Consider the following 16,342-nt stretch of genomic DNA (forward strand, 5'->3'; position numbering starts at 1 on the left):
GACGACGACGATAGCAAATGTCATCTGGGCCATTTTGGGAACTTTGGGAAAGAAAGGAGGGAGTGGTTTTTCCACGGATGAATAAGCAAGGGCGTTTCTAGGCTTTGTTAGCAGTGAGGCTTGTACTGGCTACATATACTCCTCGAAGGCAGCGAGCGGTTGCTGGATCCAGGCTTGAAATTGGATGTTTGAAGAAAAACCCAAAGGGCCCTCAACATAGAGACCAGCGGACATGACAAGAGATCTCTGTCTCTGGCGCCAGGGCCGTGGAAAGATGGCTCGGCCTCGCCAGCACTGACTCACTTGACGCAAGGCTTTCTTCCTCGTAATTATGCTTCATCTCAGAGGCGTTTCGCAATCATTCTGCAAAAGAGGGACCAAATGCCCCGCTCCCCCTTTTGCCTTGATGCCTCCCTCATGGATGATTCTAAGCCGATCTCCCTGGGGGCACAAAGCACGCTGAAGGTATCTCAGCAAAAAAATAGGTCCGCTGCCCAAGCTTTACGCAGCTGATTCTTGGATTGAGTACATGCTCAAAGAATACTCGGTATATATATATATATATATACATCCCCTCCTGAGATGGTCCCCTCCCATTGAGGACACTCTCCCCTGAACTCGTGCGGGTTATCCGGTCACTGGCCCGCTCTTGACATGGCTCATCGCCACGGGGCCTTTACTTCCGAGAGTCGTGGAAACGGAAACGAAGCGACAAGAATCTACCTAGGGGTACTGTTCCTATGTCCGTCGTCAACATCGAGTTCCCCTACGAGAAGTAAAAAAAAGAGAAAAGGGGAGTGGGAGGTCTTTTGTCGAGTCTTCAGTTCCAGTCCCACCACTCCCGGGTGGATACAGTACAGATCGCTTGTCAAAGTGTGGGAAGTGTACAAGTTGTTATTCAGTGTGGAACGATGCTGAGAAGTCTTTCAGCCCTGTGTAGTAATAGAAGGTGTAGGTTAGCCCGCTCCATCTGACCTGGAGGGAATGAATCATAATTATCGATTGCCTCGACACAAGAGAAACACGGAACAAGGGGTTGCTCGGGGAGTCTTGAACGACCATAACAAAACATCGCAATCAATTACAGTCCAAATTCCTTCTAATAGTAAATCGTTCGTGATGATATATCTATTACTGTCCCCCCTCGCGCGCGCGATCAAGCTCGTGAATCATATCGCCTTTTGGTCCGAAATCCCATCCCTTGAGACTCAATGTCGATATCTACGTCCATGTCCATGGCAGACTCGTCTGCTTTCCTTTTGCTTCCCCGAAGCCTTATGACCATCGATTTAAAAGGGCCACACCCACTTCCTGATCTCCTCGGGGTCGATACCCTCGTTGAAGGCAATGGTGCGGTACTTGATCTGCGAGCTGAGCAGCTTCTCCCTGGCGCTGGCACCCTTGTTGCCCAGCTCGGGCATCCTGTCCAGCGCCTCAATGGCAAGGCTGAACCGGTCGGTGCGGTTGCGGATGGCCAGCTCCAGAGGGGTGTCGATGTTGCCTTTCTCGTTGTAGCCGCGCACGTGCAGGTTGGCCTGGCTGGGTCGCTGGGCCGTCAGACGGTGGATGAGCCAGGGGTAGGAGTGGAAGTTGAAGATGACGGGCCGGTTGGGCGTGAAAATCGACTCGAATTCCCGCTGGGACATGCCGTGGGGGTGATCGTGTTCTGGGATCAGCTTGAAGAGGTCCACCACGTTGACAAAGCGGATCTTAAGCTCGGGAACGTACTCCCGGAGCAGAGCCGTCGCGGCCAGAGATTCCATGGTCGGCACGTCACCGCACGAGGCCATGACGACGTCGGGCTCTTGGCCTTGGTCGTTGGAGGCCCAATCCCAGATGCCCGCGCCCTTGGTGCAGTGCTCGATGGCCGCTTCCATGTCGAGATATTGCAGGTGGTTCTGCTTGTCGGCCACGATGACGTTGACGTAGTTGCTGCTCCGGAAGCAGTGGTCCATCACGGACAGGAGGCAGTTTCCGTCCGGCGGCAAGTAGATGCGGACCACTTCGGGAGACTTGTTGCACACAACATCCAGGAAACCGGGATCTTGATGGGTGAAGCCGTTGTGGTCTTGACGCCAGACAGTCGCCGTCAACAAGATGTTGAGAGAGGCAATCTTGGCACGCCATTCGACTTCGAGGCATTTCTCAATCCACTTGCAGTGCTGGTTGACCATCGAGTCGATAATGTGGATGAAAGGCTCGTAGCTGTTGAGCATCCCATGGCGCCCAGACAGAAGGTAGCCTTCGAGCCAACCTTCCACGGTATGCTCGCTGAGTATCTCCATGACACGGCCTTCGAAGGCCAGGTTGCCACCGTCTTCATCTTCTTCAAAGTATTCGCCCATCCACACTTTCTTGCCAGCCTTGTAGACTCCGGCGAGCTTGTTGGATTCTGTCTCATCTGGTCCGAAAAGGCGGAAGTTGTGTGGGTTCTTCGAGATGATGTCTCGCAGGAAGACGGCCATGTTCGACATGCTGGGTGCTTCTGTAACGCCCCCTTTGTCGCATGCAATCTCGTAGTCACGGAAGTCGGGCATGAGCAGCGGCTTCTTCAAGAGTCCACCGTTGGCGATAGGGTTCGCAGCCATCCGCCGGTTGCCTTCTGGCACCAGCTTCTTCAGAGCTGGGATCAGTTTACCGTCCTCTCCAAAGTACTTCTCAGGTGTATAGCTCTTCATCCACTGTTCAAGGAGCTTCAGATGCTCGGGGCTAGACGCCACGTCTGGAAGGGGAATTTGATGGGCTCGCCAGAAGCCTTCGAGGTAGTGACCATCCACTGTTCGTGGCCCAGTCCAGCCCTTGGGGCTTCGAAGGACGATCATAGGCCACAGAGGCCGGAACGCCTTTCCTGATTCACGTGCTTTCTTTTGGTGGGCTCGAATCTCCAAGACGCACTTTTCCAAGGTGGCAGCCATGGCCTGGTGCATGCTCAGGGGATCGCTTCCTTCGACGAAATACGGAGTCCAACCATAGCCGACGAACAGCGCCTCCAGCTCTCGGTGGCTGATACGGGCGAGCACGGTAGGGTTGTTGATCTTGTAGCCATTGAGGTGAAGAACAGGGAGAACGGCCCCGTCGGTGATGGGGTTGAGGAATTTGGTGCTGTGCCAGCTGGTTGCCAAAGGACCCGTCTCGGCCTCACCATCGCCGACCATCGTCAAAGCGATCAGGTTGGGGTGGTCGAAGACAGTGCCGAATGCATGTGAAATACTGTATCCGAGCTCACCTAGGCAGAATGTTAGTTGGCACCGATTATGGGGTTCGTGGTACTGTTACTCACCTCCCTCGTGCAAACTGCCAGGCGTCTCTGGGGTAGCATGGCTACCGATGCCGCCGGGAAAAGAGAACTGCTTGAAGAATTTCCGCATGCCTTCTTCATCTTCGGATTTGTCCGGGTAAACTTCGCTATAGACACCCTCCAGGTAGGCTTGAGAGATGACGGCGGGCGCTCCGTGTCCCGGTCCAGAAATGAAGATGACGTCGAGGTCATACTTTTTGATCAGGCGGTTCATGTTGACATAGGTGAAAACTTGACCGGCGTCGGACCCCCAGTGTCCAAGGAGTCTGGCTTTCAGATGCTCGAGACTGAGCGGCTCTTTGAGGAGAGGGTTCTTTTTGAGGTAAAGCATGCCCAGGCAGAGATAGAGACTCGCTCGCATGTAGTCATCCTGGAGCTTCAATTCCTCGCTGCTGAGAGGCTCGCCCTTGGCGGTAGAGCGGGCTTTCCCGTAGGGCGAGATGCTCTCGGCAGAGACATCCTCCAGGACGGTGGGCGACATGGTGGAAGAAGATGACAAGGAAGACGACTGAAACCGATCCTGAGAAGGAGATCTATAAGGAGCAAGAACGGAAGGGAGGTTTGAGTGTTTAGCTTGGAGGAGGTAGAGGTGAGGTTGTGGTGAGAGGAGAGTGAGGTTTAGGTGACGACAGGCGGAAACGAGGAAAGGTTTATATACCAGTCAATGATGATCACATCTACTGCCTGCCTACAGATGGATGGATAGCTACGTATTGTAACCCAGGATCAAATCATGACAACAGGAAACCTTGTCGTAACGGATGGCGGCAGGCACCGTGGGTTGATTTCATTGCTAATCTCTCGGTAGCGGCACCAGGTCGACAAGCATTGTGATGGGGATGAATGGGGACGAGGGACATTCTTTTACCATACTCGCCGTCTAGACTTGTCGCCTCCAGTTATGCACCAAGTTGGTTGCATCAGAGTGCATTCAATGCGAGCTGCTCGATCCCTGCACGTGTCCGAACAAGGTTACAGGTGGTTGATCCGGAGCATATGCTTTGGAGCGAGCTGCATCGTGAGCAAGCTGACTGTTCCCCCAAGGAAGAGCAAAAGGCTGGCGAAACCTTCCTGACGCGGCCAGAGCACGGATCCACGGATACGAGAAATGTACGAGTGAGGACGCTGGCAGGGGAGCTTTGAAGACTGGGAATGAGATGGCACCCAATGGGAGTCAACAGGCGGGAAGCTCTGCAACCCTTTGGAGCATAGAAGGGAAGTTGCCGCTGACATGATCTGATGGTAATGGAGGACAGTGGAGGACAGGGGGGGTAATAGGTTGGCCAAGGAATATCAGGAGATGCATAAACTTTGGAATGGCACGAACATGTGAGGAATTTGTTTGATGGAGCGGCTGGTGGGTGGCTTTGGACGCCTTTGAAAGCTTTGGAGGGCAATGGAGGGCAATGAGGGCAATTGAGGGGTGGTGTGAGGAACTCATGCATCACCACCCCCATTAGGCTTAGCGGTATTTATGCCTGCATCCGAGCCACTGGCCACGAGCTGCGGACGCGATGTGCAGCCTGCGCTCGGCTGTCCGGACTCTAGTCCTTCAAGTTCTGGTCATTCTAGTCGCTCTATTCACTGTATCCACCCTGATGCCTGACCACCGATTGACTTTGGGTCACTCACCCCATCTGGGTGCCATTCATTCCCACGCACTGAATCCTGCCTGATCCAGATACCGGCGAGATCCACGAGAGCACCACAAGGCATCAGCTCGACGAGTTGGCCGTCGGACTTGTCCCCCCAGGGTGCCATGTGCTGCCATGGGCTGCTCGGAAAAGAGGTTGGAAGAGGAAAAATACCGCAGCTACTGTAGGATAGGGACGAAGCGAGCCGATGACAATGCCACTCTATTGACTCTATCGCAATGCCCAACGTCGCAACGGACGAGGCTGGATCGAAGAGTCTTCATGCTCCAATCTGACAACTTGACGCTTGGTTCCACTCTGGTATCTCTTCGACTCTGTCCCCAAACCCTGAGATCATGGAGAGCTCGGCACAAACGAGGTCTTTATCCCGTCTTGACAAACCCTCCTCTTTCTCCGGCTGTCTCAAGGCTGGGAGCTCGTTGTTGAGGATCTATCCACCCCCAAAGTTCAGCAAACGCTAACCCTCGTATGCAAGATTGCCGGGCCATGCGTCGATCAGGTCGTTAACGAAAGTATCCGTATCCTTGTCCGGCACCAGCAATAGGTGCTGTGCATGTGGCGGAAACAGCCGTTCCATCACATCTGATCCGTCCTTGTGCCGTATGGGGTATCGAGTCAGGGGTGGCTTTGCCGAGGGGGATCTGGGACGGACGTGCCTTGATGAGGGGTCCCATCTGGAAGTGGAAGTGGAAACGACAAATGGTGGTGCTGCAAGAGCCGATCAAAAATGACGGCCTTTCTATTGGCCAAGTCGAGACGCTTGATCTCGTGCGTGAGTTGACTTGGCCTATACCTAGGAGGTCAACATGTGAGTGGTTTTCCGTGGTATATGGTCCTGCCCATTAGCAATCAACTCCAGATTCGAGGCTGCCAGCCCTACCTTGGTCAAAAGGCTGCGAAAGCCACATTCTCACCGTACACTGAACCTTTTTTTCCATGTCCTGAGCAGCTGGATGGCCAGAAGGCTTATGTCTAGAAGCTCGTCTTTTCTGCTGGGCAAGACCTGTCAACTGTCCAGCGATCAGTGACTGCGATAATACCCGGGCAGTGGCTGAGGACTTTTTCATTTTCAGAGAGCTTCGCGGCCGGTAAGCTTGATCCTTTGTTTTCTTTCTCATTCGTTGTTGCTGGTGTTTGGCCTGGTGAATGCTCTGGTGAAGCTTCAGCACAATAATGGCTTCGTACCCAATGCTTGGATTACTCGATTGAGGATCGATGATGCCGGCGTCGCCCTGAGGACAAATTGCGAGTGCCTTCTGTATAGGTCAACACTTACTGAGAAGTCGAGACCGAATGGGTCAGCAGTCTTTGACAATGTGCGTGCAAAGCAATCTCAGGTCAACGTGTGTAAGGCTTTGGTGATGTTAGGGCGTCTTCATCCTTGACCGTCGACAGACTGCGCTCGGCATGGACACGGACATTGTCATTGTCATCAAGCGGCGAGGTCTTCAAGTTCTTCATCATCTCCCAGGCGTGGAATGCGACGGTATCTAATGTTGAAGGTGCACGTGAAATAGGATGCTTCTCGTATACAATCTTGGAAGGGGAACGTGTGAGCTGCACTGGCACACTGGCACCTTGCATATCTCTCTTGCCTGATCAGGAATTTGTGTTGAACGTTGCGGGGTTCACTTTGCCCGGCGGACTTGAGCACCACCCGCGCAGTTATCAATTCATCTCCATTCACTCAATCAATCGATCCCATCGTCCATCAATCAATGAACCCCTCTCCTCCCAAGTCTCATCTCTCTCTTGCCTTTCTCGTCTTATCACAAACATACTCCCAGGAACCCTAATGGGCGCCTCGCCGCGTCTATCTCGTGTCTTACTCATGTTGTAGGTATAAAACATGCAGCCTCACCCTCCCTCTCCCAGGTAATTCGTTCCGTCTCCATCCTCGTCCTCGTGCTGCTTCTCTCTCACCTCCCTATTTTCGTGCCTTCTATAACCCAATCCTCGCTACCTCCACCATGTCGACCACGACAACCACCACCACCTTCACCCAAACCCTCTCCTCTCCTCCTTCCGACGAGCCTCAGTATTATGGCAAGTTGCGCTACATCCCTCAGGGCCAGACCCCAACCCCATCCCCTCACAACTTCCATCTCCCTGCCATGGCTGAGTTCGGTGACGTGCGGCTTCAACCTCTCATCGACATGCGCCCTGTCCCAACCATTGCTGAACTGCCCAAGGCAAAGGAAGGCGCCGCCCAGCTCGACACCCACGGCTTCACTGCCATCCGTCACCCAACAAGCATGAACGCGGCCCCTTATACCCGTGAGAGTTGGAGTGACCCTAACTTGCTGAAGAAACTCTACGTTCCCGAGACGGAGGAGATGGTTAAGCAAGTCACGGGCGCGAAGACCGTCATCACCGAAGCTCTTCTTCTGCGCAGCGCCATCTGGTCCGAAGCAGACGCCCTAGCTACCCATGCAGGCCACGGGGACCAAAAGGAAGAACAGCAGCAGCAGCCGCAAGAGAAGTCGCAGGAAGAGAAGGATCTCGAACTCGGTTTCCCCCAGTTCATCGGCTTCTCCAAGCAACACGGCGGCGCCAGTCCCGCCCCGAAAGTCCACCTGGACTACGCGCCCAACGGCGCCCGGATGCACTTGAGAAAGTACCACCCGACAATGACGGCCGTCGCGCAGCCCATCATCGACGCCGAGGAGGAACTGCTCGCCCAGGGGAAATCGCTGAGAGAAGAGTACGCCGAGTCCGGCCTCGGACCCCGCTGGGCGCTGTACTCCATCTGGCGGCCCTTGAAGCGCGTGCGCCGTGATCCCCTGGCCCTGGGCGACGCGCGCACGTTCCTCGAGAGCGACTACGTCCCCGTCGTGGTCAAGACGCCCAACCTCGGCATCTCCCCGGACTCCAAGGAAACACACGACACCGAGTCGTACCTCGCCCGCTGGTCGTCGGGACAGAAGTGGTACTTTATCAGCCAGCAGGAGCCCGAGGAGGTGCTGGTCATTGGTCTCTTTGACAGCAACCGCGACAAGGAGACTGTCGCCGCCGGCGGCACTTTGCATTCCAGCGTGGATCTGCCGGGGACCGAGAACGAAGAGCCCAGGGAGAGTCTGGAGCTCCGATGTCTGGCCATCTGGTAGGGTATGTGCGGTCCAGTATCGAGATGGCCGGGTTGGCATATATACCTAGGTACTCGTTGAAGCTATGTGAATATTGGAGTTACGTGGATGAAGATCAGAAAGGAGCTCGGGCGCTGCGCGGAACATATATATAGACATTTGGATGTCTGTGGAATCCGCAGTTTCTAGTCACGTAGTTCGCGATAGATTGATGTGATGTAGAATTTGGAAGGTCCGAGCCCTTAAGTCTTGAGTTTTTCTAGTTATTTCGTACAACTGGTTGCGGGCTTCTGGTATCCTGTTCGCTGCGGACCCAGTCACACGTCATTTGGTCACCGCGCAAGTCTCTTTTTGTGGTTCGTATCCTGCAACGCGCTCTTGGGTCTTGTGTCCAGAAGAGGGCACAACTTAAGTAACCCAACCGACCGACCGACCAAGCACCAAGCACCCATCTATCTCATCGTACGCACGCCGCCGAAGATCGCGAATCACCATCGGCACATGAAGGAGCGACCATAACCACGTGGCGTTCAGTCAGTTAGAGGCAGTCCGCTACTGCTTGAGCGCCAAGCCGATCGAATTGAGGTATTGACACCTCTTCCTGACGGCGGTGCTGACCGCGGCCATGCCCGTCGTGTCGGCCGTGTCGAAGAGCATTCTCATCCAGTCACCACCACCGCCACCACTAACACCGTCATTGTCGCCGTCACCAGCACCAGCACCAGCACCAGCGCTGCCCTCCTCGTCTGCCAGCGTAAACTCCCGCCACATGGGTGCGCCCTGGATCCTGAACGGATTCGGGTCCAGGACGCGAATGAAGCTGATCCAATACCCCTGCATGAGTGGCACGATCCACGCATTCGGACCGCCGTTGCGGTAGCTCGCCGGGCTGGCGCCGTTGGGGATGTTGTCGGGCCCCCAGATGGCCGCGAGCTCGACCGTGTGCGGCACCCCCAAGCCCTGGCGGATTTGGGCCGCGTCGGCCACGTTGTACCAGTAGTTCCAGTTTTGCGGCACGCCGTACCGCGCGTAGGCCGACGAGATGAACAGGTTCGGACACATGTACCGCATGTCCCCGTAGACGTTGGAGACTTGTCGCCACCAGGAGCCCGAGTTGGGGAATTGAGGCCCGTTGTTTGGGTATAGTTGGTCGAGACGCTGGAGCTGGTCGATCGTCAGTTGCGGGAATTGGTTGTGCAGGAACGTGTTGGACTGGGCCTGGCTGGATGTCCCCCGAGGAGTGAAGATCGTCCCGCCGTTGGTGTCGTCGCCGAACAGGACGGGGACTCTCAGAAAGTTGCCGTTGTCAAAGGCGGCGTAGGTGTAGTTTTGAATCAGGGCGTTGTCCAGGACCGGGTTCCACATGTACAGAGGCGGGTTTTGGGCACCTGGATACGGCGGCACATTGTGGGTTTGGGCCTGAAACTGTGCTGTTGTCTTGGAGCGGAGACACGACAGCGTGTCATCCTTGACGGTTGCATCTTGACTGCTGGCGGTGCGAGGCGCGCAGCCTAGGCTTTTCGCTAGGTTGTCGTACTGGTACTGACTTTCCTCGACGGTCAGGATGGGTGCGAAACTGACCGATTCGGCGGCTGCAGCGACAAATAATCCGTCATCTCGACCGCCGTATGCCGTTAGATGGTAGGCGATGGATGCGGCACCTGCGGAATCTCCTCCGAGAACAACATGCTTGGGGTCTCCGCCGAACTGGGATATGTACTTCTGCACCCATTCAAGAGCTTTGGTCCTTTAGACCGTTGTTCAAGCTGGCGGAAGGCGAGTCTTGGATTTCCCGACTGGCGAGAAACCCATATGGCCCAACGCGGTAGTTAAAGGTCACGACGATAAGCCCATGGCCAGACGTGGTGATCAAGCCGCTGCCGTTGTGATTCGAATTGGAGTTGAAGTTGAAGCCACCACCTTGAATGAAGAAATAGACCGGCAGACTGGAGGTGTTGGTCGCGCGGCTTGGAGCGTAGACATCCAGGAAGAGACAGTCTTCGGATAATGTTGGGTCGTGAGCATTGCTACCCGTTCCAAAGCAGAGGGCACCGTGCTGAAGATGTAGTTAGCGATAGCTGAGAACCGGGCCGTGAAGTGTATATATAAGTCACCTTGTCAGCTACGCGGATATCGTCGGTGACGGGAGGATCTTGGGGTGCAGCGAATCTCAAACTGCCCGTCGGCGGTGCGGCATATCGCATCCCAAGCCACTGAGTGATGCCATTCGGAAGAGCTGTGCCTTTGTAAGACGTGTATTCGAGGCGGACTAAATCATTTGTGGCCAACACTGTCGAGAGACAACCAAGAACCAGGGCTGGGCGCATCGTCAGCTGGAAGTGTAGAGCTCGAAGCTGAGTGCGCGCGTCTGCGAGTGAATGAGAATTTTCATTGAGCCACACCCTTGAAACACTGGCAAGAGTTCATCCTGGCCGACGGTTCATTTCCAAATCCACGATCTTCAGAAATTCAGTGAATCCCCCCTTGTTTCCGCAGTCAGCCCCGTCTTGAGGAATAGTACTTTCACTCGAGGTGTTCGGTGACGCGACTGCGCGAGGCGCAGCGCGCAAAAAGAAAGCCCACCATGCCAGTGGTTTGGGAGAGTCTTTCTAGGACGGCAGCACGGCTGTTGCTGGGTAGTTAAAGCTCTGGGGTATGAGCAGCGTTGTAGTAACGTAGTTCTGGTTCCAATGAACACGATGTTTTGGTACACGCGGCCAGTCCCGGTTTTGATCAAATTTCTGCGTCATCGCGGGCCTAAATAGCGCGGCACAGGTAAGCTAAAGGTCGAATGCAGCGGGATATGTCCGGTGACAGTCGAGAGTTGTAGAGGAGCATAGAAGTATTTCCCACAGAAGAGTTTTGTTTGGATGACAGCTGTGTCGATTCCATAATGGTAATTAGACGCTGAATTGATGTCAATGGGGCACCGCATCGGCAATTCCCGCTCTCACGACCTCCCAGTTGATCCCCCCAATGCTGTCGCCTTTGAGCCTGCTCAGCGCAGTTGAATCACTTGTTGACCTTCCCATGGCGATTGTCCTTGCCATGAGCGAGTCCTTCGCACCAGGCAGCTTGGAAGCTGCACCGTCCAATATGCAACGCTCGAACCAAGCTTCCTCCTGCGCGGTCAACGGCAGCCCAACAAGAAGCGCAGCTCGCTCCGAACGAGATTGTCCAGGGCTGTTCTGATGTACGGCAACAACAAGTTTGTCAAACAGCATTTTGTGTTTTGCTTCGTTTTGTCTTTGTGCGAAATAATATGCCTCCACTAGGTTATTGGTTATGATTAACTCATAATACGCCTCGAGCACCGCTGGATCTTCCAGTGGTGGGGACATAGCAATGTAGTAGGCGGTCGCCAATGAAGGCTCGCATTTTGGATGTCGGAGTAGGGTAAGGAGGATCTCGTCGGTGAAGGTGGGTGTTAGCGAAGGGTCTGTGAGGTGTTCAAGGGCGCGAGAGAATTGAGCGTGATCGAGTTCCCATAAGCCGGCCATGAGAAGCTGCCATCTTTGAGGGAGGTGTGTTCTTCGGGCAAAGTTCAAGTCGGCGTTTTGCAGCTGGCGACAGTCTCTGAGCAGGTAGTAAAGAAGGGCGAGTTTCTGCTCCTCGGGAGCCGTGGACTGAACGATCTTGGACCACAAATTGCGCAGATCCTGGTTGGACCGGGGTGGATAGTTATTCCTTGCAGCTGATTTCTTGATCAGTAAACGGACACACGCTGATGCAGAGCGTAATCTCACGTCTTGTAAGCCCAATTGTCCTCCAGATGCGGTCAAAGAATAGTTGGTCGCCGAACTCCTTGCGGTGCTTGATGATGCTCTCTACCGTTCGGGCGTCGTAGGCATAGTCAGCCTTTGGCTGAAAGACTGCGTCAAAATCGTGCCAGTTGAGCATTTTCTCTACTGTGGTAGCAGGTTCCGCCGGACGCTTTGTTATGGAATATGAGGGACCTGAACATGGGAGTGTGACTTGGCTATCCAGTAGCAATTCCCTTCGCGTGGATGGCGTGTGGCATCAACAATCTTCTCCGCACCCCATCACGTGACAGCCTACAAGTCCCGCGTATTAGATAAGCGTAAGACCCCCCACCAGGTTTTGTACCAACCTAGTTTTGCACCACGCGTTCTACAACCTCACCACCTCGATACTACCAACTTATACTAACCATCACGTAACTAATTAGCCATTAATCACGCGTCAATAACATCGAATCGAGAGGCTAGGATCTAATAGACTATTATAGACTATTAATAACGTAGATATCCCTCTATTCGCGCGGCCGCGGCCGTAAACGACGTCTATTATTCTACACTAGTTCGCCGTCTATAGGGCTATCAATCGCTTTTATTATCCTACGAATCGTAGTAGCTATTATTAAACTAATAGAAGACTCTATTAAAGAGATAGATACTCGATCTAGAAGTATAAGAATACGCGCCTAGCTATCGAACTATCTAAGATCTCGTAGGGATAATTAGCGAGTTAAACGACGACCCTCGACGCGTTAGAATTAACTAGCTACTACGATATCTAGAACGGAATCCTAACGTTAGAACTAAGGTAGACTAAAAGATCTATACTAAACGCGTTAATTATACCCTTTCTAAGTTATTAGTAAACTAGTTTAGCGACCTAGTAGGCGTTAAAGAGCGATATAATATATAGTCTAAGAATAGCTAGAATATAGACAAATCTAGTACGGCTCTAGATATCTATAGTAACTAATTAGTTATTAGTATATTAGCTACTACTAGATTACTTAAAAAAACGCCTAAGACGCGCGAATAGATAACGATTATTAAGATAGTATCGGCTCTAGACTTACGTCTATAATCGCTAGTTATCTTTAAAGACTAATCGCTCTAGACTACTTAGTTTAACGAGGGTAGTTCTATCTATCGATATATAGTGTCTAATAATAGCTATATATTAAACGAGATAGGTCTAGTCTAGCTAGACTAGATATTTATATCTTAAACGGCTAACGAAGACACTATCCGCGACGCCTATCGAATACTACTAATAGATAGCTATAAAAGTTATATTATATACGAATTTATATAGAAATACTACTAGAATAATATTATAGTATACTATCTTATACTCTATTTAAGCTATATTTTATAGTCTCTCGATCTTACCTATTTTTCGCTTATTAAGTCGCGCTATTAGGAGGCTATTACTAATCTATCTAGGTTCGACGATGCTAGTCTAGTAAAGAAGGCTAGGTTCCTAGAGATCTATTAAATAGCTAACTAGGAAGGCCTAACTATCGCTAATATCAAGATAGGCTAGAAAGCTAGTGATATCTATCTATAGAATCCGCGGTAGGCTATTAAGTCTAGCCTAGTCCTAGCTAACGTAGAAAAGGCCTAGTTTACACTATAAACGCCGCCTTTACGTAAGCGAAAAGCGCTCGATAATAACGTCTATAATACGCTAATTAACCGGAAGGTATATAGCGATTTAATAGCTAAGGTAACTTAGCGCGAATCGCTATCTCGTCCTATACGTAATTAGCTTAAAAAGATAGGCTAGATTCTTGAGCGTTTATAGTGAGATACTAGGTAGAAGGATAAATAAATTACTAGACTATAGACGCGTCTAGACTAAGTAAAGGCTAAGAAGTAAAAGAGTAAGGCTATTAACGTAAACGAGATCTTTGTCAGTATCGAGAGTATATAACTAGCTAAAGAGGTATTAGAATAAACGGCGGCGGCGACGATAACTACGCGTAGGTCTAGGTAGGCTATAAACGCTAGGAATGACACTAGTAGTAACCTATAGGCGGCATTTATGTCATAGTTTTATATAAACGATCTAGTTGGTTGATTAATTGAGACTTGTTCTGTGGCGATCGCGATCAATTAAGTGGTGCAAAACTAGGTTGGTGCAAAACCTGGTGGGGGGACTTAATATCCGGAACAACTCCAAATCCGGCTGGATCAACTCCCGGTGGGTGCCAGCTCGCCAGTGACTCCTCACTCCCGTGTCTCCTTTACCGAATGTTTTATGGGTCGGTTCCGCGGTTGTGCTCCTCATTGCCCAAATTGTACTACGCTGAAGATGAAGCCTGGAGCGCAGACTGCAGACGGCCAGGGTCTAGAGTTCTCTTGGTATTGATTGGGAGCGAATCCTATCGCGAAAATGCCCCACTGCAAGTCCCCAGTCCGGTGGACGAAAACCAAGAGACGAACCCCGCGTTATTGTCTCATGTCAGTCCTGCAATGGTAATTGAAAAGTCTGAATACTAATTAGATGGCCCGAGGTGAGACTCTTTTCCCTTACCCCGTTGTCTCCTTGGACAAATATAAAGAGGTATGCCTACCCCTCTATACGTGCCACTCTATCGCCCAAGAAACCACCTGTGCTTTTGTATCTGGGTATTTGTGAAACGTCACAATGGGGTCTGAGCGCTATCCCGTTAAGCATAAAGGCATCTATCACAATCTGCCGACTTACGATCCGTCTATCAAAGATCTCACAGCTATCGTCACCGGTGCCAATGGCATTTCAGGCTTTCATACCATGCGGGTGCTGCTTGACAGCCCTGAGCGCTGGAGCAAGGTCTACGCCTTATCGCGCCGCCCCCCTCCCAAAGAGATGATGGCTCTGCTTCCAGAGTCTCAGCGATCTCGCGTACAACACGTTGCAGTCGATTTTCTCGAAGATCCCAGAAAGATTGCGGATGCAATGAGCTCAGCCGGTGTCAAGGCCGACTATATCTTCTTCTACTCCTACCTGCAACCAAAACCCCCGCCAGGAGCTCCTGTGTGGTCCAACGCAGATGAACTGGTAAAAGTGAACAGCGCGTTGCTCGACAACTTCCTCGGGGCTCTCACACTTGCTAAGATCATTCCCAAGCGGTTTTTGCTTCAAACTGGCGCCAAGAACTACGGCATTCATGTTGGTCGTGGTCGCACACCGGCCATCGAATCCGATCCGCAACCGGCGCACCTTGAACCAAACTTTTACTATCCGCAAGAGAAATCACTCTTCGAATTCTGCAAAGCCAACAACACCACGTGGAACGTTATCCGTCCGGCTTGGATCCTCGGCGCAGTCAACAATGCCCAGATGAACGCCTTGCATCCCTTCGCCCTCTATGCGGCAGTCCAAGCCCAGAAGGGCGAACCCTTATATTTCCCGGGAGATTGGGATACCTGGCAATTCGAGGCTCATCATTCGTCTGCTATGTTGACGGGTTATTTGTCCGAGTGGGCAGTATTGGAGGACAAGTGCAAGAATGAAGCTTTTAATTCCCAGGACACAGGACCGTTGAGCTGGGACCGCTTCTACGAGGAGTTGGCACGTTGGTTTGGCGTCGAGAAGGGTGTCCATCCCCCCGAGGAGGATCTGAGCAAGTTCCATGAGATAAAAGGCAGAGGTGGAAAAGAGTCTCCAATGGGGTGAGTGCAGGAAATCTAACTAACAATGTGGGCAGTCGAGGTCGCTAACTCCGTTGCAGCTACGGCCCTCCGCCGACCTTTCGCGCCCTTTTTTCATTTGTTGCCTGGGCTTCAGAACCGGCAAATCAGGAGGCCTGGCAACAGCTCATGAAGGCTTCTGGAGGTCAGCTGACGGACAACCCGTTCAAGGATCCCCAAGCGAGCTTTGAGTTTGGCGATGCCGCCTTGATGAAGTTTGGTAGCCTGTGCATGAACAAGGCTAGACGGCTGGGATGGACAGGTTTCGTCGACACGATGGAGGCTCTTTTTGAGATGTACTCCGAGATGGGCGACTTAGGAATGGTCCCTAGAATGAAGGTTGATAAGCCGAAGCCTTTGGTGTAAAGGTGGGTGGATTGAAATCCTTGTCCATGTATTGATGAGCCGTCCATAGAGGAAATACGCACTTAGAGAGCCAGGTCAACAATACCTAAGCAAATGCAGGTTGTTTCTCTGCAACAGTGGGTTGCTCATACATAGTTGCCCAGTTGCGATCAGATCGGCAATACACTACGCATACTGCCGAGCCGACCAGAACCCTCAAGACTACGAAGAGTTTAGCTCAGGAAGGACTTCTTCGACATATTCCCATAGACAGCTCAAGCTCTAGTCAGAAAGGCCCCTGCTTTCCATGCAGCAATCCGTGCCGCGTTGACTGGCCTTGGTGGGTTGAGTCAAGTGCTGCTGCACGGAAGCTGCGCCTGGCCCTCCTGCGCTCACGATGATCGATCCGCACCTCTTCCATCTGTGTCGAGTTAATGATAATCAGCAGAGTAGCTCTCTACCTGATTCGTCCACACTGTCTCACTGGGCTAGGATGGGAGATCCGAACATCAAACAGGGCATGAA

General features: G+C 52.3%; 5 protein-coding genes across 5 annotated transcripts; 2 read left to right on the forward strand and 3 right to left on the reverse strand.

The window, feature by feature from the left end:
• Nucleotides 1-1,289: 1,289 nt before the first annotated feature.
• Nucleotides 1,290-3,779, reverse strand: Z520_01725 (uncharacterized protein; the record flags this gene model as incomplete). The annotated part of the gene is made up of 2 exons (XM_016772241.1): nt 1,290-3,226; nt 3,281-3,779. The coding sequence occupies 2 exons, from the start codon at nt 3,777-3,779 to the stop codon at nt 1,290-1,292; spliced, it is 2,436 nt and encodes an 811-aa protein (XP_016637380.1).
• Nucleotides 3,780-6,923: 3,144 nt separating this feature from the next.
• On the forward strand, nt 6,924-8,060 carry Z520_01726 (uncharacterized protein; the record flags this gene model as incomplete). The annotated part of the gene is made up of 1 exon (XM_016772242.1): nt 6,924-8,060. The coding sequence occupies one exon, from the start codon at nt 6,924-6,926 to the stop codon at nt 8,058-8,060; it is 1,137 nt and encodes a 378-aa protein (XP_016637381.1).
• A 531-nt stretch (nt 8,061-8,591) lies between these two features.
• On the reverse strand, nt 8,592-10,366 carry Z520_01727 (uncharacterized protein; the record flags this gene model as incomplete). Its single annotated transcript, XM_016772243.1, has 3 exons — nt 8,592-9,786; nt 9,848-10,095; nt 10,154-10,366. The coding sequence occupies 3 exons, from the start codon at nt 10,364-10,366 to the stop codon at nt 8,592-8,594; spliced, it is 1,656 nt and encodes a 551-aa protein (XP_016637382.1).
• Nucleotides 10,367-10,957: 591 nt separating this feature from the next.
• On the reverse strand, nt 10,958-11,939 carry Z520_01728 (uncharacterized protein; the record flags this gene model as incomplete). The annotated part of the gene is made up of 2 exons (XM_016772244.1): nt 10,958-11,733; nt 11,786-11,939. The coding sequence occupies 2 exons, from the start codon at nt 11,937-11,939 to the stop codon at nt 10,958-10,960; spliced, it is 930 nt and encodes a 309-aa protein (XP_016637383.1).
• Nucleotides 11,940-14,447: 2,508 nt separating this feature from the next.
• Nucleotides 14,448-15,838, forward strand: Z520_01729 (uncharacterized protein; the record flags this gene model as incomplete). Its single annotated transcript, XM_016772245.1, has 2 exons — nt 14,448-15,454; nt 15,514-15,838. The coding sequence occupies 2 exons, from the start codon at nt 14,448-14,450 to the stop codon at nt 15,836-15,838; spliced, it is 1,332 nt and encodes a 443-aa protein (XP_016637384.1).
• Nucleotides 15,839-16,342: the final 504 nt, after the last annotated feature.

The sequence above is a fragment of the Fonsecaea multimorphosa genome (assembly GCF_000836435.1).
Source record: "Fonsecaea multimorphosa CBS 102226 unplaced genomic scaffold supercont1.2, whole genome shotgun sequence".
NCBI classification, from domain to species: domain Eukaryota; kingdom Fungi; phylum Ascomycota; class Eurotiomycetes; order Chaetothyriales; family Herpotrichiellaceae; genus Fonsecaea; species Fonsecaea multimorphosa.